Source organism: Solanum pennellii, chromosome 7 (assembly GCF_001406875.1).
Source record: "Solanum pennellii chromosome 7, SPENNV200".
Lineage (NCBI taxonomy): Eukaryota > Viridiplantae > Streptophyta > Magnoliopsida > Solanales > Solanaceae > Solanum > Solanum pennellii.
The window spans coordinates 70,359,280-70,380,147 of record NC_028643.1 but is presented as its reverse complement, the minus strand read 5'-3'; the positions used below and the strand labels follow the sequence as shown (position 1 = coordinate 70,380,147).

Here is a 20,868-nt window from a genome sequence, read left to right as displayed (position 1 = left end):
GTTTAGGGTGAAATTTGCATGCACTTTTTTATGTTGATTAAAGCCCTTTTGCATCAACTCAGTTTAGATATATTGAGATATCACATCCCTTACTAGTTGGAGTACCTTTTGGATACACCATAAGCTGCCTATAAAAGAATTAACACAGAGATTATAAATTCAAAATTAATTATGATGGTACACGTACAATTATGTATCAAGGGAGATGTGAAATACCATTTGTAACCTCCCACGGTAAATTCTTCAGAAAGCCATTTTTCGTTTAAGATTGGAGAAATGACATATTTTCAAATCATGCTTCATTGAGATATTAGATTTCACCATAGACAAACATTCACCAATTGCTTTTTCACAATAATTCAATTCCAAAGAAAAATACTTTTTATTTTCTTAAAAAGTTTAAACTTTAAGATAGAATAACACAATTCAAAAGTGTAAATCTCACCACCATACAATAAAGTCTTATTGTGAAGATTGATATAGTCGAACTAAAGTAAATATAATATCATATAGGGAAAATGTACAAGTACCCCTTCAACCTATGTCGAAAATCCCAGAGACACACTTATACTATACTAAGGTCCTATTATCCCCATGAACTTATTTTATTAATAATTTTCTACCCCTGTAGAAAATTATTAATAAAATAAGTTCATGGGGATAATAGGACCTTAGTATAGTATAAGTGTGTCTATGAGATTTCGGGCATAGATTGAGGGGGTACTTGTGCATTATCCCTATCATATAATATGCATATGTTAACACTAAATAAAACCTTCATCTTCAGTAGCAATCAATCTCGTATTTCAAGTTCCATTTTGTGATTAGAGTTTTGTGTTATATCTTTCCCAAAAACTAATATTTTTTTAATTCAGATATATTCAATTAAGTTGAAGATAAAGTTAAAAGATTGGGAAAGTAGGACTCTATATGTAGTGTACTGTGTATATATACCGTATTTCAAGTTCCATTTTTTTGTTAAACTTCGTATGTCTCTCTTATTAATCCACATTGCATGTAGATTTTATCTATAGTTATTAATATATAATTTATATATAAAAATTAAATAATAAATTAAACAGATAATATCATCTTGAACACAGCACAATATTTTTGGGCAATAAAAACCCATTATGTATCCATGTGACCTTCTCATCACTCCTTAACCGCGTAGCTAACCTGTTTTTTTCAAATTTACTCCAAATATTTACTATTTTAAATTGAGTAAAATCTAGTTTTTTTAAATAAAAAAAAGTTGTTATTTGAACTTATATTTGAAAATTGAAATTCTAATATTTAAAACCTTAGAATCAAACTTTTTGATTTAATCTTACATAAATTATGGTAAGCAAAACAAAAAATATATATATTAATGAAAAAGGTTCACAATTTTTAAATAACATTTTAACTTTCCTATATGAAGTTGTTATCATTCAGATAGATATAATATTTGAAACTTGGATCTAAAATAATTCTTAGATATTTATGTGGTTGTAAATCTTTTTGTTAGGAATAAAAGGAGAATTTTAAAGTTGAATTATTCTTAATTATAATAAGGCAATATACTTTTTTAGAAAAGATTAAAAATAATATAAAATGAGAGTAAGAGAGTAAAATAGAGTATAACTATGACTAATGAGCTGCAGCATACGGTTGTACTGCTTAATGATATTCATAACAAAATTAGTTGAATATAAAGTGTGCATTGACAATTTCCCCAAAAACATAGTATGTCATGGTACAAAGGCAAAATATAGTGTTTATATCAAATCAAAGAGGGCAAGACATGTTTATGTGTCGGACTCACAGCCACTAATAAAATTTAAAAATAAAAATTAAGATAAGTTCGTCACACTATGCTTAAACTTAACATTTAGCTCAACCTCCATCGGAATACATATTAGAATGATGGAATACATATTAGAATGATGATGAAAATCAGGCCAAGGTCGCAGTTTCTAAATTCAAGTCTCAATTGAAGAAATGAAGAGGAACACGTCCTGCGACGTGTTCCTTAAGTCAAATGTGACTCAATGTTCAAGACCTATCATTCATATCAATATTCTCAATCAAGAAAGCCCACACACTTGTTGTCCATTGCATTTCATCATCTTTTGTAGATAGCATAAGATTATTCTCTTGAATGCTTCGTCTATAATTTGTATAGGTGTGCAAAGTTTGTTAGAAGTTGGTTAGCTCTCTACATTATTTTTCGTTATTGCTATTTTGTATTAGAATAAATAATTGTTTCTTGTTCAATAAATTTCACTCAAAAAAATTTCCACATCATCCCTTCATTGTTCTTTCAATTTCTACGATACAATCATTGACAAAATAGCAACTGAGTCAAAGGCATAAAAGCAATATAACCTCAATCTTGGGCGCTGATAGTTGGAAACCAAACACAATCTGTAAAAAGCATACTATAATAATTGCATCCCTTACTGTTTGCAACGCCACTTGGATACAACAAGAGCTCCATACACAAGTATTGTTCGACAATTCAAAACGAGTGATGGTGTACAGTAAAACAATTATGTGTTGTAAATTCTTCAGAGAGCCAATCTTCGCCAAGCTTGGAGAACTTACAGATGTTACATTCACGGTTAAATGAGTTGGTAGATTTCACCATAGACAAACATTCACCAATTTCTTGCCTTTGGACGACCAATATCTCTGCTTCAACCACACATTTTTCGTTAACAAGGTACTGTTAGTGACCCTTTTCAATGGATTGTGACCAATAAATTTTGGAAGTCCCCGTACAGACTTGAAATTTTAAAAGCGCCACATTTTTCCTGCATTTTTGCATCATAGTTGTATAATTCGGACAAATTTCTATCAAAAGGATGCATTAGTGAGGATTGACATACCATCTATGACCAGCAACCTCATGAAATTCATTTGATTTGAACTTGTCAATGTCACTCTTTGAAAGTAGAGAGAAAGACTCAATTTTGAATAAAATAGTGTGCTGGTGAAGCATCTCTAACTTCCATTGCACTACTTCTGTCCATAGGTGCACATCAAACAAATTCTTTTAATAAATTGAGTCAAGTGAATGTTAGTTAGTAGTTACATCATAGACAAAATTAAATATATTTCAATAGAATAAAACTTTCCATAAAATTACACAACTCAGCATGATGTCATTAAGTTATTGTTGTTAACTAAATGCTATTGAAAATTATTTTTGGTATGTTATTGAGAAAAGATGACACAATCAAACATAATATTAGAACAAGTAAAAGGTTCAGATTTCAAAATCTCACTTCCACACAAAATCAATAATTATTTCCACTTATTTGAGTCATGAAAAAATTTATATATATTGTGTATGTTACACCCCTTTTTTGACTGGCGGTAAGAATTTTACTCATTATAGCTATAGTTTACTATAATTACCATTGACGACTAACATTATACATTAATTACGTGGGTTGACTTCAAGTTTGTATAATTAGTCACACGTTTATATATATAATTCACCAGAATATACAAATATATATGTGTAATATACAATTATCTCATCGAAATACATATACAATTCACCTCTCTCCCGCTCTCTGCCCAAAATCGCTCGCCTCTCTCCTCCCTCTCCCAATCTCGCTCACCTCTCTCCTCCCTCTCCCAATCTCGCTTGCTCTCTACTCCCTATCCCAATCTCGCTTGCTATATATACAAATATATATGTATAATATACAATATTCTAACCGATATACATATACAATTCACCTCTCTCCCACTCTTTGCCCTTTCTTGATGGACTCTCTCCTCTCTTCCAGTCTCGCTCGCCTCTCTCCCGACATGTAGCTACAAATTGCTATTATCAAACTACAGCTATGAAGAACAATTAGACTATTTTTGAGTGACTTTATGTAAAAGTTCCTCAATAAAAATTACGAATTTCAAATAATGATAATTGGGCCCGTGCAAAGCACGGGTTTCCCCTTTCTAGTATACATATAAAAGAAACATTAAATTTAAGTATCGGTTAAGTGACGGTATTGATTAAGTATTATTTTATTTTTCGGAGTCGACACTTGGAGTTAAGTTATGGTGTTCTAAGTCATTTTTTAATGCCTAACTAAAAGGAAAAGGAACTGACTCTTTATTTTGGTCTGCGAACTATAAATTCAAATAACTAATTTTGTTGACCGAGGGGAAGGTATAAGACGTCTCTCAAGTTCTTTGGTTCTAGCACGGTCGCTTTTATTGACTGTTACTTAAATTATGATTATTTTTTGGATATATGTTTATAGGCTACAATTTAACTCGCATATATATATATTTACCAATATATCACTTACTGATTAATTAGCATATCATTTAAGTTCAGTTAAGTTTCATTCAAGAATTTCATTTTTTATACTTATATTATAAATTTCTATTTTATTTCATGTTTATATATTACTTTTATATTTTATATAATATTTTACATTTTATTTTGTAGAATTAGAAATAAAAGTAACAATATTTTTGTGAGAATAAAAATATGGAGGAATTTATTTATTATTGTGGTGAATTTTCATGTATAGTGGTTTAATTTGTGGAATGGTTCTTAACTTTATGAACATGTACATTTTAATTAAAATTTTGGTCATAGATGTTTAAAGTAATTTCTCTCTATAAAATAATATTAATATAAAAGCATAATGATACTTGTCCTTTTTTTGTAATTTGACTCTCAAAAAAAGTTTTTAAAAAATATTATTCAAATACAATATACTTATCAAAATCACTTTTCAAATGAATTAGTCAAACACAAATTATTATATTTTTTTTTGAATGCACTTGTTTAAAAAATCATTTTAAAAAAATGCTTCTGAAAATAAACAATTTTTAGGATTAATGTCAAGCATGCTCTTATTGTCATTATACACCAATTAATATACATATTTTATGATGAAATATGAAATTTATTTGTTACTCTTAAGAAGAATGCAAAGTGTATTATAAACAAATGAAAATGATCAAAGAGAGTAAGAGCATGTTTGGCAATGTTGTTGGAAGGCTAAAAACATTAATTTTAAGGGGAAAAAAACTTCATTTGAAAAATTAAGGTATTCGATAAATCAGTAAAATTATTTTTAAATGAAGTTTTGGTGTTAGGTTGAAGCTACAAAATTTTTGCTTCTTAAAAAACAGAAGCAATTTTTTCAAAGAGCAAAATGACTCTTCCATATATACATATTTATCAATATATTTCTTATGAGAAAATACATCAAATCCCTTCTGAATTAGGCATGAAAATTCTTTTTAGTACTTAAACTATACGAGCGTTTAAATATCACCCTTATCATTTTTGAATTGATTTTTTTCCACCCTGAGACTGTAACACCATTCTCACTCGCCACATTATATCCACGTAAGCGCCACATCATAACCATGTAGGTAGCATGTCATTAATTTTTAGTTCTTTTTTTCTTATTTATTATTTTCTATTAAACACTTTTAATATTAGTTATATGAATTAATTAATTTATAAATGCATACCCCAACCCTCTATCTTTCATCTTTCTTGTTCTTCATCATTTCAACCTTCAATACTTACTTTTCTTCTACACTATTCAACAATTTTTTAAATAACTAGAATGAAATTATTCACTATAATATTCACATTATCTTCTTCGAATCCACCCCACACATTTATCCTTTTGGAGGAAGAATTTTTTTTGAAAGCCAAGGTATTATTGTCAACTCAAATAAGTAATGAAGATTACATAAGAAAGTTGATTAAAAAAATATAAATTCTATGAGAAATATTTGAATAGATCTAGAAATCAAAATGAGTCACTCAAAATTAAGAAAGTTTACATTTACAAAATCGACACCAATAATATAGAGCGAAATCAACGTAAATAAAATAATTTTGATATTGAATTTTACGGATTAGTAAAGGATTAGTAAAATGAAAATTATTATTTTTTTAAGTGGGAGGAAGATGGAGGAGGAGGCGTTTCAATGGAGAAAAAAAGTGTATTGGGGAAGACAACAAAATGAAAAGAAAAAAAATAAAGAAATTAAAAGGGGACCCACTAATTATATACTTTTAGAAAGATAATATATCAAGAAAAAGTATTTAAAATATTAATTATATATTAACCATTAAAAAATGCCACGTGTAAGATTTCAAAAAATTCCAACTTTTTTTTTCTTCTTTCACGCGCTTTAAGGAGAGTACACTCACTCTCCCTGTCACGTCATCCCTAAGGGGGTGTTTAAATCACTTCAAAGATGATAAGTGGGTAATTTAAACGCCCGTGTAGTTTAAGTACTAAAGCGAGTTTTCGTGCCAAGTTCAGGGGGGAGTTGATGTATTTTCCCATTCCTTATTATTGTAGATTTTACACAAATTGAATAGTGTTAAGAGCTAATTACATCATATCTCTACTCTTGTCTATATTATAAAAATCTCTAAACCTGGTGGAATCTGAATACACCTCAAACATATTCTAATACATTGGGTCCCAATTTCAGGTACATCTCTTAACGTCTTGGTATATCACATCTCAGTTTCGGATACATCACTTAACGTCTCGATACATCACATATGTCCCGATATGTAGCGTACGTCCTAATACATCGCTTAAAGTGATGTGTCTGACTGATATATTTTGTAAAGTAACGTCCAACTACATCGCGTAAATTAATGTATCTGGCTGATACATCGCGTAAGGTAGATTTTTTTTTGTAATTTTTTCAAATGATAGAATTTTAGATAATATAGTAAAATAATATTTATGTATTTTTTTCTTAAATAGCACCTATATTGAAACTTTGATATAATGACAAGTAAAAATGGTGTTTAGTCATTGTTGAAGATCGAGTTTCAAAGTGTGAACATCTAATTTTTGCAAATAAGTTTCGTTTCGAGTAAGTATTGTTTCAGCATATTGATTACTTATTGAGGAGTCTAAATTTAAAATTTTGGATGATTTGATGGTGATTTTTGATTAATCCAGTACTTGGATTGAAAAAAGAAAACGAAGTCAATCAAAGTTCGTATATTGTTATATGTAAAAATACAATGTTGTATATTAAGTTTTTAAAACACTAGTAAATGAAAAAATTACCTGAAATGTGGTTTGTGCGAACTGTTAAAATGAAAAAAAAAACATCTAAATGAGCTATATTTTAAAATTATTTTTTTGTATAACAAAGCACCAACACAATTTTATTTAACTATAGTATAACGGTAATTTACAAAATAATTTTTTTAAAAAATATTTACCATTTGTAATAATGATATTTTTTCTCACTTAATCACTTTTAACACATACAATTTTAATACATATTACAAAGAACAATTTATTATTAACATATAGTACAAGTTTTATTGATGATTATATATTTATCACACATTTTAATACATTTATAATACAATTTATAATACAATGTGTCAATTTCTAACCAAATGACATAAAATATTTTTAAAAAATTTATGATACCTATTTATTACATACATAATTCACTTTTAATATATATTGTAGATTTAATATAATATTGCTATAAATGGTACTCTCTCTGTCCCTAATTACTTGTCTACTTTTCAATTGACAGACCTATTAAGAAATCAATTGTTGACATAATGAATTTACCACTTTACCCTATTAATTATGGAGTGAGTGAATTAAGAACTTAAGATTTTTAAAAAGTTATACTTTTTTTCAAAGTAATTAATTGAGGGTATAATAGGTAAAAATATTTTGTGTTTTTTTTATTTGTCAAAATGGTCAAGTTATTAAAGACAACTAAAAAAAAAGTGGACAAATAATTATGGACATAGAGAGTACTCCCTCCGTCTATTTTTATTTGTCATGTTACACTTTTTGAAACTCAATTTGACTAATTTTTAAAATTAAATTAGATTACATTAATTCGATATATTAAACAAAAAATTTAGATATTCAAAAACTATATGAAAAATAATATAAATTACAATTTTTTGCATATCAAATGATGAAAAATACATCTTATAATATTAGTCAAAATTCTTATAGTTTGACACTAAAAATATAAATCATGACAAACAATATTGAATGTAGGAAATAATAAATAAAAAATATCGCTTAAATAAGTAATTATTTATTAAAAGATACCGATCTAAGTAATTTTTCTTTTTTAAAAAAGTACAATTAATTAATATACAAAGACTTGTACTATAAGATAAAAATTCAATGACAAAATTACCCCTACTAATCACCAAATCTTGTGGAGAACTTCAACGGTAGTGATCGCAATTCGCTAAGCGCAAATAAGCTTTCAGCAGTACAAAATTATAAGTACTATTTTTTTTTTTTTAATTTTCTTAAACCCCAATACGAAGCAGAAAGAAACAACGAAAAAAAAAAAGAAATTCGCGTGAAGCATTAGCTTAAAGACCTTTTTTTCTTTTTTCTTTTTGGTCTTTCCCTCCAAGGTCTCACTACTCTCTCACATAGTACGGAGTGAGAGAGCAGTGGCGAAACAGAAGATTCCAGAAGCATTTACTGAATCGCTTCTTCTTTCTTCTTCTTCTTCACTTTGCAGCGGAAACCCTAACACAGTAAGCCATACGGTTTCGTTCATCACGGTGAGATTTATCTAACTCTGTTTGCTACGTTTTCGCTAACTTCGTCTATATTCACTTTTGTTATGTGCATTGCGGTTTTGTTAGTCTTACACTGTGTACTGTTTCGATTTTCTTAATTTTTGACCATTTTTGCAAATTGTATGTATTGATTGCTTAATTTTGCCTATTTTAGTCCACATGCATTTTAGTTTCTTCTTTTCCAGTTTTGGAATAGGCCTTCTCTGCCTCAGTGTCAATTGCATTTATTTTGGCATTTATCATATTTGATTTATTCGAGCAACAGCTAACTCTGTGCAAATGAGAAGAAATCACCTAGTGTTTTTGTGTCTGTTGAGAATTGAATCTGAAACATGACTAATGATGCTCAAGCTACTTCATTGACAACTATGCCACACATTTGGTGCTCAATGTTTAAATTTCTATGTGCTTTTTTAAAAAATGAATATTTTTCATACTCAATCTGTTCCATTATATAGGGTTATGTTTTTTCGATTGGACACAGTTTGATATACTCCGTCTGTCGATCTTTTACTCGTCTAATTTGGAAAAAAAAAAGAGATAATTTACCATTTTATACCTATTTTACCTTAAATATTAAGTAATAATTATTTTCTATTCATTTCCCAACGAGTGAGTTGACTTATAATAATTAAGGATGATATAGTAACATTTTCATTTAGTATATTGCTCTTTAAGGGTGTGCCCTGTTTGTAAGTTGCTCTGACTCTTCACTTTTGGTGCCGCTCCCTTGTCGACACAACATGGGTGTTGGTGTAGCATTCGTGTCCGATTTGGTCAACCGATTTTGGTTACTTTGACCAAAAGCTAAATGAGTTTGAAGAGTGTATTTTTTCTTTTGGCCGTTCGCTTCAGCTTTTCCATATACTGACACTGTGTCATTGTTATCTATATGCTTTCAAGGTTCAACTCCTAAGTTCTAATCATAAGTTGGTATGCAATATGCACTCTACAATGCCCCGTAGGTCCATTATTCTTTGACACTTATACTACTTGGTCATACACTGAAGTCTGAGCATAGTTGATTTGTGATTTTTTCTTTGTTCTCTTTAGAGCATTAAAATATTATTATTATTATTAGTTTAGAGTTTGAAGACATTTAAAATTTACCAGTCCCTCCACTACTTTATGTTCCTTGTAATCTTCGGATAGTTTTGATATTTTCAGGTTGGAAAGTAGTAAGTTGTCAATTTCTCAATTCCTTGGTGAAGCTGTTCCAATGTTTATCTCCCCATATGTGCTTAGCATCTTCATGTATTTGGAAGTTATGTGCTGGGTTCTAGTGCTCAGTTTAGAAAGCCTTGATGTTTCCGCTTATTATTTTTCCAGTTTTTCTTTATATGTGTCCAATTTGGCTTGTAATATGATATTTCGACTAATCTCTTTTTCACTGTATAATCTATTTGACCATAAATTAATTTTCTTACAGTGTACTGCTCTTCATAAAGATCAAATTTTAACTTGATTTGAATAGAGTGGAATGAGTACATATTTTGATATTATAGCCTACCACAATGAGTTCGGAATTGAGGTTTAGTTGTTTGATTGATTTATTTTTCTACAACATTATCCTAGCATGACAAGAAACTGATTTTTTTTTTTTGGTAGCTGTGTTCACATGATGTATCATAGGGGGTATAGAAAGGACTCTGATTTCAGTAGCCTTCATCTTTTGATGTTTTTTTGGCTAACAACTTCTCCTAGGTCATTGTTCGGTTTGAAACATGGAAAATAGTGAGGGAAGAGAGAGTTGTTTCTCACCTGTGGAAGAACCGCCACCAGTTATAATGTCAAATGCAGAGCCAGAGAGAGTTGATCAGCCCAAGCGTACTATAATGATGAGGGCTGGGGATGGAACATCTGGACGAGAGATTTCTTTGCTTGCAAACCACCTAAAAGTTTCTATCAAGTGTCCTGATGAAATATTTTACCATTATAGTGTATGATTGCCAATTATTTAATCCTTCTTCAGTCATCTGGATTCCCATGGCACTCAATCAAATTTTCTGTGTTGCGCTATTACAGGTCTCTATAACTTCTGATGAAAAGAGGGCCGTTAACAGCAAGGTGATTAGAAGAAAAATTGTAGATAAACTTCACGAAACATACTCATCTGAATTTGCTGGGAAGAAATTTGCTTATGATGGAGAGAAGAATTTGTACACAGTGGGACCTCTACCACGCAACAGACTGGAATTCACGGTGGTTGTTGAGGAGTCTAGTGCACGGCAGTATGTCCTTGAAGAATTCCTTGACTGTGTAGTTGCAGTTACTTCAAGGCTTCTATAATATACATTAAACTTATCTTATACTTTGGTTGCAGGGCTAGTGAGAGTCCCTCAGATAATGGAAGCCTCAATCACTCCATTAAAAGGTTTAAGCATTCTCTACATTCAAAGGCCTTCCTGGTGGAGATCGACTATGCAGCTAAAATACCATTAAGGTCTGTTGATCTTGCCCTTCAAGGAGCTGATCCAGAAAATGTTCAAGATGCATTGAGGGTTCTAGATATTATATTGCGACAAAAAGCTGCTAATAGGTAATTTACCCTGTTATGTGACCATCAATCTTTTCCTGAGCCAAAACTTATACAGATATTCGTGTTGGTCACAGAGGATGCCTCTTGGTTAGACAGTCATTTTTTCATGATGACTCAAGGAACTTCACAGATGTTGGAGGGGGTGTAATGAGTTGCAGGGGGTTTCATTCCAGCTTTCGTCCAACTGATGGTGGCTTGACCTTGAACATGGGTATAACTATGGAAAATCTCCAGTGTAGCTCTCCTATGATTTTTCTCAATCTTAATGTTGCTTAATTCTTGGTTTGTAGATGTGTCTACAACTATGATCCTATCACCTGGACCTGTCATTGATTTTTTGCTTGCTAACCAGAATGTAAAAGAGCCTCGTTATATTGATTGGGCAAGAGTGAGTAATATCTAACTGCATGCTAAAACTCTTCTTTCTTTCAGCTCTCCACACTTCATTAACTTGAAATTTTATACAGGCAAAAAGAATGTTGAAGAATATGAGAGTTAAAGCTAAGCACGACAACAGGGAATTTAAAATTATCGGTTTGACTGACAAACCTTGCAATCAACAGTTGTGAGTATCCATTTGTCTTGTGCATACCTATTGCTACTGCACAGATATGTAACATCTTACTTTTTTGACTGTTTCTTATAGATTTTCTATGAAGGTCAAAAATGGTGGTAGTCCAGATGATGGAGGAGAGACCCTAGATATAACTGTTTATCAGTATTTCACTAAACATCGTAACATAGAACTTTCATCCTCAGTTTATATGCCATGTCTGGACGTTGGAAAACCAAAACGACCAAACTATCTGCCACTGGAGGTGTGCAGAGTTATTATTGTTTCTGTTTACACTGTAGGACCCTAGTTCACTTAACCAGCTCCAAGAGTCAACTTTTATTTTCTTTCCTTAATATTCAGCTGTGTTATTTGGTCTCCCTTCAAAGATACACAAAAGCATTATCATCGGTCCAGAGGGCATCTTTAGTTGAAAAATCAAGGCAGAAGCCTCGTGAAAGAATTAAAGTTATAACAGATGTAAGTTGTTGAACTCTTGATGGTTCTGATCCTTTTAATTTACGCTTCTGTACCTTACTGGAATTTTGGCAGGCTGTGAGGGACTACAGCTATGACGATGATCCCCTTCTTGTTGCTTGTGGAATCTCAATAGAAAAGCAGTTGATTCAAATGAACGGCAGGGTCCTTGAAGCCCCGAAGGTAGCATCTGCACATTCTCTAATGACAGCGTCCATTAAAATTTTTAATTTCTTTTCTGACTTACTTTATTATCCTGTAATCTCTAGTTGAAGGTTGGTAACGGCGAAGAGGTCACTCCCTGTGACGGCAGGTGGAATTTCAAGAACAAGGTGCATTTAACCGCATAACATTACCTTGTAGTATTATTATAAAAGAAATTACCTTATAGTTTAGGATGTCAACTGCAAATATAATGAGACGTGACAATCATCTGTGGTTATCCTCTATAATTTTGTTACTACCTGGGGATCAACACTTTGAGAACTTGACTATGAAGGAAAGGACGAACGGTGGATATAAATTTTCCCCCATTATTCTCGTTTTGCGGATAATCTTTTTGGGAAATTGAAGAAGGTTTTTATTGTTACGTTACCTACTTTAGTGAGAATATTATAATGTTTACTGCAGTTTTTTGGTTGACCGCAAATTCCACTCTCCCTACCATTTTTACTTGTAGCATCTTTTCAACCCTGCACGAATTGAACGCTGGGCAGTGGTCAACTTCTCTGCCAGTTGTGATACAAGTCACCTTTCAAGGGAGCTTATTAGTTGTGGAAGGAGCAAAGGCATTGTATGTAGTGTCACATTAATATCTTCAATTGTGTGCTTTGTTGCTGTGTATTCTGGGCTCAAATACTTTCTTTTCCTGTCTATCAGCATTTTGAGCGCCCACATACACTCATTGAGGAAGATCCCCAGTATAGGCGAGCTGGGCCTGTAGTTCGAGTAGAACAGATGTTTGAAGAGATAATAGCTAGACTGCCTGGCCATCCTGATTTCCTCCTCTGTGTCTTGCCAGAGCGGAAAAACTCAGAGTTATATGGTAACGTACTATGTTAGTCCTGCTCATGCTGCTTTCAATATCCTATACTAATTTATACATTTAATAATGTCAAGGACCATGGAAGAAAAAAAGTTTGACTGACTTGGGAATTGTTACTCAATGTATCTCTCCGTTAAAGATCACTGATCGATATCTAACAAATGTGCTTCTCAAAATTAATGCAAAGGTAATCTTTTGAATCTGCAATCAACGGTTAGGATATTTTCTACTGTCAGTTATTCTGAGTTGCGATAGTTTTTTCTTTTGCTTGTGCTTAAAAGCTTGGAGGGACCAATTCACTGTTGGCTATGGAACATACCTCTCATCTACCGCTTATTAAGGACACTCCAACAATGATCCTGGGAATGGACGTCTCTCATGGATCTCGTGTTCAATCAGATATTCCATCAATTGCTGCGGTTGTTCTTTTTCCCAAGATATTTTCTCTTTTCTTCGTCAATTGCATTGCAACTGATTTCCTATGCCTTCTTATCATGGTTCTTCCAGGTTGTGGGATCCTTATACTGGCCACTAATATCCAAGTATAAGGCAGTTGTGCGCAGTCAATCTCCAAAATTGGAAATTGTAGAATCCTTATACAAGCCTTTACCAAATGGAGACGATGAAGGAATCATGAGGTGCATCTTTATATCCAAAAACATGTCAAGTCTTCTATGACAAATTATGTACAGAATCATTTAAATTTTACACATGTACTTGTGCTGCAGAGAACTACTTCTGGACTTCTATAGGACAAGTAACGGGCATAAGCCAGCTCAAATTATTGTCTTCAGGTACTCCAATATTCATGTTTGATGTCAAAGTTGCATATGCTTTTATACATTTGAGTAGTGACATATGTTGCTCGGACTCTCCAAAATGCTCCTGCACCCGTGTTGGATCCTTCAAAAGTTCACTACTTCTCAAGGATCCCACACACACTCGAAAGCATTATTGAAGTCGTAGCAACATAGTTCGTGACAGTTGCTAAGTCAAACAAAAAATTGTTGCTTTAACCACAAATTTTCTATTTAAGATATATAGGATGCTGCTTCATATGATTGCATAAAATCCTTTTAGTTTGCATGACAGATGTGCCTTGTTGTAGGTATTTTTTCTATTGTAAAATATTAGCAGTAATGTCATGCACATAGGCAACAAGATGAAAAAGTTACTCAGCCTCAAAAAAAGATGAAAAAGTTGCATCTTAATATTTCAAAATTCACATATATGTAATTTTTGTGGACAATAGAAGTATCATATAGCCGTATTGGTTTATTCAAGGTGCAGTAAGACAAGCTGGAATAGGCACCATATTTCAAAAGAATGTTAATAGGACTGACTATCATAAAGCACACTATTACAAGGTCAAAGTTGGAGCCAATCATTCTGGATGAACTAAAACAAATCCAGAATCTTATAGTTTCTCCCATGAGATGATGTGGGTTGCAGATCAGTATTCTTAGATGTCATCTTCATATCTTGTCAATCTTGAAATCCTTTTGATAGGACAAAATCATCTTCACCTGAGATAGATTGAAATAAAACATCTATTTCCTAAGCTGTGCAATTTGTTTTGGCAGAATACATTGGGAAGTGGGAACACCCTTAATCCCCACCCCCAGAACTTGGCACTATTTATTCTGTCCACCCTGAACAATTTTTGGTCCTAATTACCACCCCTGAACTTGGTATTTTGATAATTTCAACCTCCTGGATGATCTCAATCCATGGGAGTCCTGTCATGACCCGTTTTCTAAACAAGTGGTAACTGGTGCCTTAAATGCCGAGCAAAATCAGCTTGACAGTTCTAACCTGTACTTTGTTACATACCCCATGTGCATTTAAAATAAATAACTAAACTTTTGGATCAATACTCTATTCCAATGATTTTTAAACAATCCAAAAATACATTCTGTAAACAAGTAGAAATTATTGAAAATGATGCCATGTAATGTGAACAAACATGACCCAACTGAAAACACGTCTATGAAGCCTTATTGGAGTACCAAGGGGAATGCACACGACATAGATTTCCTGGCCAATGCCAATCCCCAGAACAAATGCTGGATTAATGAATAAAAATTGTCTAAAAAAAAAAAAAGAACTAAAAGTTTTCTAACTAAAAGAGGAGAAACTCCATGGTCAAGGTCAGAATTCACCAAATCAACTTCTGGAATAAAGCAACCTAGCTCGTAGTCTGCTTGTCTATGATCTTGTGTCTACATTGACCTAATTGACATAGGTCAATGCAGGTTCCACAAAGAGAACGTCAGTTCGCTACTAGCGTTGCTCAATGAGTCTCAACATTCTCCTCACCAAAGTCAAAACAAGACCTTGAATAGAAACATGTGGGTAGTGAAGAGATAAGAGAGGAAACAAGTCATAACTGATCCTAAAGTATCGTACAACAGTGAAGCAGGAAAACATAAAACTTATATCTTAGTTCATTTATTCATTCTTTTCACTTTCTTTAAAGTTGTTCCAGTCGACTAAGCTTTTCTTGTGCCCAACTGTGACAACTAGTAACCCTTTATATGATTACTGGTGTCTCTTTATATGACCACCAATCTTATGTGCCTCGGTATGACAATATTAGCAACCATTTGTACAGCTGTTCGTGACCCTTTATTTTTTTTTATCAAGTAATAATTTTCACATTGATAGGGTGTAAAAAGTGCCCATCAAAAGGTAGAGAACCTTGCAACGGAACATGGTTTTCTGCAAAAAAACCATCAAATCCTCTATACCTATTGGAACCTCATGAGTGCACCAAAAAGAAATAAGAGCAAAGAGACTGTTTGTCAAATAAGCAATTGTTTTCTCTACACTCTCAAAAGATCTCCTATTCCTCTCTCTATAGTCTATATGTCTATATGAGTGCCAAGCAGCGTCCCCTTCTCTGCTTCTTCTCTCTTGTCTTCTAAGGGCCTAACTAACCATCGAGTCTTTCACAGTGCCCGACATTATCACTCAACTCTAAACCATCTTAGAATTTCTCTCCACAAAAGAAGATGCTAACCAATAATGTAATAAAAGGTGGTTATGTCTTCTCCAGATTCTTTACACATGAAACACAACTGACAGAAGTAATCTTCTTCCTCAAATCATCTGCCATCAAGATTACCACCCTCATAGCTAACCAAGTGAAGAAACAAACTTTTTGAGGTACCCTGGGGATCCATACCGAACTTTGTGGAAAAGTCGATTCTTCCCTGCATGGGAGTTTCTCATAATAGTATTTAACAAGAGTATATGCTCCTTATTGCTAGAAGGAAAAGAGGTTGGAATCTAATGTCATTTTCTTGAACTTTTGATCAAAATGATCGTTCAAGGTTCATAAGCTCCAAAAACACTAAAACTCGCACAATAACCAAACAAACGACCATGTGACCGAACTGTCAGTCCCATATAGATGACTTGGGGTCGCTATAGGAAGACTCTAAACGACGCACAAAAGACAAAACACAGAAATGACCAAGAGGGTCATTACACTCTTTCCGCAAACCAGGGTATCTTTTTTTCATTTCTTCTTCGGGTTTATATGTAGCCTTTTCTAATTAATGGTTACAACTTACGCCACTAGACTTTTACTGACAGTACATCTTTGGTTCTCAACCTGCGGACTTGCTTGTCAAGGATCTCTAAACTTCATACATTAAGCTCTCTTTAACCGAGGATAGTTTGGATGGAAAGTCTAGCTCGTAAGCCACCTTACTCATCTTGCTCAAAATTTCACAAGGTCCAACAAATCTAGGACTCAACTTTCCTTTCTTTCCAATTCTTATGACTCCCTTCATTGGTGACATATTCAAGAACACATAGTCACCTATTCACCTTCCTTAAATTCTAGATCCTTGTGCCTCTTGTCTCCATAAGACTCTTCGTGACTCTTAGCTATATATACGGTATCAAGCTAGGTGAATTTTAACCATTCTACTTGTTAAAACACAATGATCTCTAAATCTACATTTAAGATCTTGTAAAGCTATGTTGAAGTTTTGATGATTGAAAAATTGTGCAAGTGACATTCACATGCTGAAGAAGAAAGATAGAAGTATCAGGAATCAGGTCCTCATAGATCTCCAAGGAAGTTGCATAAAAAGCAACACTGCCAAAGAAACTCATCTAAGAACCTGCTCTTGTGAGCAGAGAAGGAGACTCTCGAAGAGAGAAGATTGAGACGGCTTACATGTGCACTAGATTTTCATGAAGAATGTAACTCTCCAAGGAACTGAAAAGGTATACAAGGAAAGTTACGATAAACTTGCACATGGAATTAGTTTTAAACAAGAAGTTGAAGAAGCAAATGTTAAACCAAGTCAAATTCGGATTGGATTATTGGCAAATGTTAAACCAAATCTAACTTAGATTGGATATCTAGAAGCAGGGGTGGATTTAGGCATAGGTAAGGTGTGTCACAGGACATGGCTTCGTCAATTTTTCTTACGAATTATACCTGTATAAAAAAAAGAAAAAAAATCTTAAAAGGTAAAAACGTTATAAAGGACACCCCTTCTATCAAAATGCTATTAGCTCAAGTGGCAAAGGCGCCACATTTGATTTCATACGTCCCAAGTTCGATTCCCTTTGGGACTACCTTTTTCTATGTTTTTATTGACTCCTTAAATCCTTATATTTGTGACTAGCGAGTTTCTTCAATTTTCTTTTTGTTCTTGTTCATCAATCATATCATTATTTGGCATCTCAAATCTCTCCGCATCATGTAAGTATTTTTTGTTATTCTATTTTAAATTATTACTTGCTCGAATTTTTATTTTAGTTTGTTCATAATAATAATTTTTTTCTTCTATTGGCTTGTTACAAAGAAACAAGTTAGAATTCATTAAATTGATTACAATTGTCCGCAATCGTCTATTATTTGATCCTCAATTACTATGTGCAGATTACATTATATTAGTCTAAATCTAATGGAGAGTCTAATTTTAATGCACAGGTATTATCCTAAAAAATCATAAACTTTCAAAGTCAATCTTAACAACTCAAGCTTCTTGACTTGGGAGAACACGTCGATGAGACAAAAAGATATCAACGAAGTAAATGAATTGATTTAAGTAAAAATATCAACGAAGTAATGGAAACAATTTAAGTTCATTGCCGATTTATTTGCAGTACAATTGGTTGAATAATATTGTATAAAATTTTATTTAATAATATGAAGATGTAAAGTGGTTTAGTTTAAAATTTTGAAATATTTTCTAATTTAAAGAGTAGGTAATTTTTTTAAATTAACCAAAATATTATAATTTTTAAAAAAAATATCATTTCACAAAGTTCACTATTAATGGAGCCCTCAAATTTTAGCCTAAAGCAAAAGCTTCATTGATTTTCTTTTTGAGTCATTCTTGTCTCCTAAATGGTGACACCGCTTTGAAAAAATTCTGCGTACGCCACTGTCTAGAAGGCAGCGACTTACTCCTATATAAACAACACGTTAAACAAACTTTGGGGTTTGACACATCCAAAGACAGAGTCCTCAGAGTGTTCCCAGTTCTACATGAAGAGTCTCGATATAGAAGTTGTTGCAACAAAGAACCTGTTCCTATCAAGTTTATCTATACCGTTTTTAGTTTGTAATAGCTAGTTTCTTGAAGTGGTTACAAGGAAGGATCATTACATTCTTTTAGATTGTAGTACGTGTTATCTTGAGTTGTGAAGGGTGGAAGGAGAAGAGTATAGAGTGTAGAGAAGATGGGATTGTTGGGAACAAGTCCTAAGGTGTTACAAGAGCGGTTGTAAACCTTGAGTTATAGTGGAGAGTTGGATCCTGTTTTTTGATTCCTAAAGTAAGAAATTTTTCCACATCAAATTCTTGTGTTGATTTACTTTCCGCGATTTACCTTCTTGCATAGTGTATTAAGGTTTATGTGGCTGAGATTTTTATAGCAGTCCCTTTTTCAAGTTTCTGTTTGCAATAACATGATGATTGTTCTTAATTATTGTATCGATAGCCATTTGCAGTTGACCTAACACTGTCCTTTGTTAGGGATGGCGTCAGCGAATCACAGTTTAGTCAAGTTCTGAACCTTGAGCTAGATCAAATGATCAAGGTAATGTCCTTTTTATCTGAAAAATGTTTATGCCTTCTGTCGTTCTGATAAAGTCATACCTAATACTGCATCATAGAGTTATTTATCTTTATAGAGACGTTTAATTTCTTATCTTATGTTTTTCATTACACAAAATTAAAATGAATATTAGGATTTAATGCTTAAATTGAGGTATCTCTTGGGATCTAAATTCTATACATCATCCATCAGTTGTTAGTTCCTGGATGTTTACTTTTAGTCTCGTATTTTCTGAAAACAGGCATACAAGAATCTTGGTGAGGGCGGCAACCCTAAGTTCACCTTGATCGTGGCTCAAAAGAATCACCATACAAAACTATTTCAAGCTAATGCAGTTGATAATGTACCACCAGGTCTGTGACTTTCCAGCTACTCTTTTGATCTACTTCAACTTATGTGTGCTGATTTATTATTTTAAAATGCATTCTCTCTCCCCCCTCAGGTACTGTTGTAGACACAAATATTGTGCATCCTAGAAATAATGATTTTTTCATGTGTGCACATGCGGGGATGATTGTAAGTTACTCTAATCCCTTTATCCATCAGGGGTTTCCTAGATTTGCCTACTTATCCTGGCGTATAGGACCTTCCCTAGTACATAATTAGTTGTTTCTTGTGTCGTTATGTGTTACCTGGGCTTTAAGTTTTTTTAATTTTATCTCCTTCAGTGCTTCAACAATATTAGAATAATATAAACTGATAATAGTCTCTCTATAAATTTTCCTACAGGGAACAACTAAACCTGCACATTATCATGTATTGCTTGATGAGATTGGTTTCGCACCTGATGTCCTGCAAAATCTCATACATTCTTTATCATATGTGTAAGCTGTCTGATTTGTAATCTATAAAGTTATTATGATTCACTTTGCAAGTTCAATGTGAATAGTACTTTGTTGTCTTTCAGGTACCAAAGGAGTACCAGCGCGACCTCTATTGGTAATTCCTCTTATCCTGCATTAAATTTTTTGAATTATAGAATTAGCAAAATTAAGCAAATCATCCAACTTCATTGTTGCTGCAGTGGCTCCTGTGCGTTATGCACACCTAGCAGCACAACAATTCGGGCAGTTTGATAAGTACGAGGACCACTCCGAAACTTTGTCAGAACAGGGAAGTGTCAAATCAATTGGGACTACCCCGGTAACCGAACTGCCCAGGCTGCACAAGAATGTCAGCGACTCAATGTTTTTCTGTTGAAAACTGTAAAGCTTTTTAATGCATATGCTGTAAATCCTTAGTAGTTGGTAGTATAGTACCCGGCTCCAAATTTTGTCGAGGCCTTCGGTTAGTTAAGTGCTTTAAGGTCGTCTAACAAGGGAAAAGGATCATGCTTCGAGTTTGTTTTATTTTTTGGACGTAATTAAGATAGAAATTTCACCATTTAAAGGGCATAGAATTTTGGGCGTTGCTCCATTTAGCTATTTTAGAAGTTGAACTGATTTTTGTATAGTCAAAGTTTGTCTAAATTTGGCGCTTCATTTGTTAAACCGCTGGTCTGTTTTTAGTGTTGAAATGACTCAGAAATTGTGAACAAGTACCAGTGAAGTGACTCAAAACATATACAACAGC

At 32.9% G+C, this 20,868-nt stretch overlaps 1 protein-coding gene across 1 annotated transcript; it reads left to right on the top strand.

The window, feature by feature from the left end:
* The first annotated feature begins 8,331 nt into the window (after nucleotides 1-8,331).
* On the top strand, nucleotides 8,332-20,786 carry LOC107026009 (protein argonaute 16-like). Its single transcript, XM_015226827.2, has 23 exons — nucleotides 8,332-8,575; nucleotides 10,298-10,533; nucleotides 10,619-10,824; nucleotides 10,917-11,132; nucleotides 11,207-11,343; nucleotides 11,423-11,520; nucleotides 11,600-11,697; nucleotides 11,779-11,950; nucleotides 12,049-12,165; nucleotides 12,238-12,345; nucleotides 12,432-12,494; nucleotides 12,842-12,955; nucleotides 13,042-13,207; nucleotides 13,282-13,394; nucleotides 13,489-13,626; nucleotides 13,715-13,845; nucleotides 13,936-14,001; nucleotides 19,215-19,278; nucleotides 19,538-19,649; nucleotides 19,739-19,812; nucleotides 20,026-20,120; nucleotides 20,204-20,235; nucleotides 20,321-20,786. The coding sequence occupies exons 2-23, from the start codon at nucleotides 10,318-10,320 to the stop codon at nucleotides 20,494-20,496; spliced, it is 2,712 nt and encodes a 903-aa protein (XP_015082313.1). The 5' UTR covers nucleotides 8,332-8,575; nucleotides 10,298-10,317; the 3' UTR covers nucleotides 20,497-20,786.
* The last annotated feature ends 82 nt before the right edge of the window (nucleotides 20,787-20,868 follow it).

What these genes read in the sequence shown, in the direction of transcription:
- LOC107026009 (XM_015226827.2), top strand. Translation starts at nt 10,318, where the DNA reads ATGGAAAATAGTGAGGGAAGAGAGAGTTGTTTCTCACCTGTGGAAGAA. An exon ending in GAGGAGTCTAGTGCACGGCA is followed by an intron (nt 10,825 to 10,916) that starts GTATGTCCTTGA and finishes CTTTGGTTGCAG; the next exon opens with GGCTAGTGAGAGTCCCTCAG. An exon ending in ATATTCCATCAATTGCTGCG is followed by an intron (nt 13,627 to 13,714) that starts GTTGTTCTTTTT and finishes TGGTTCTTCCAG; the next exon opens with GTTGTGGGATCCTTATACTG.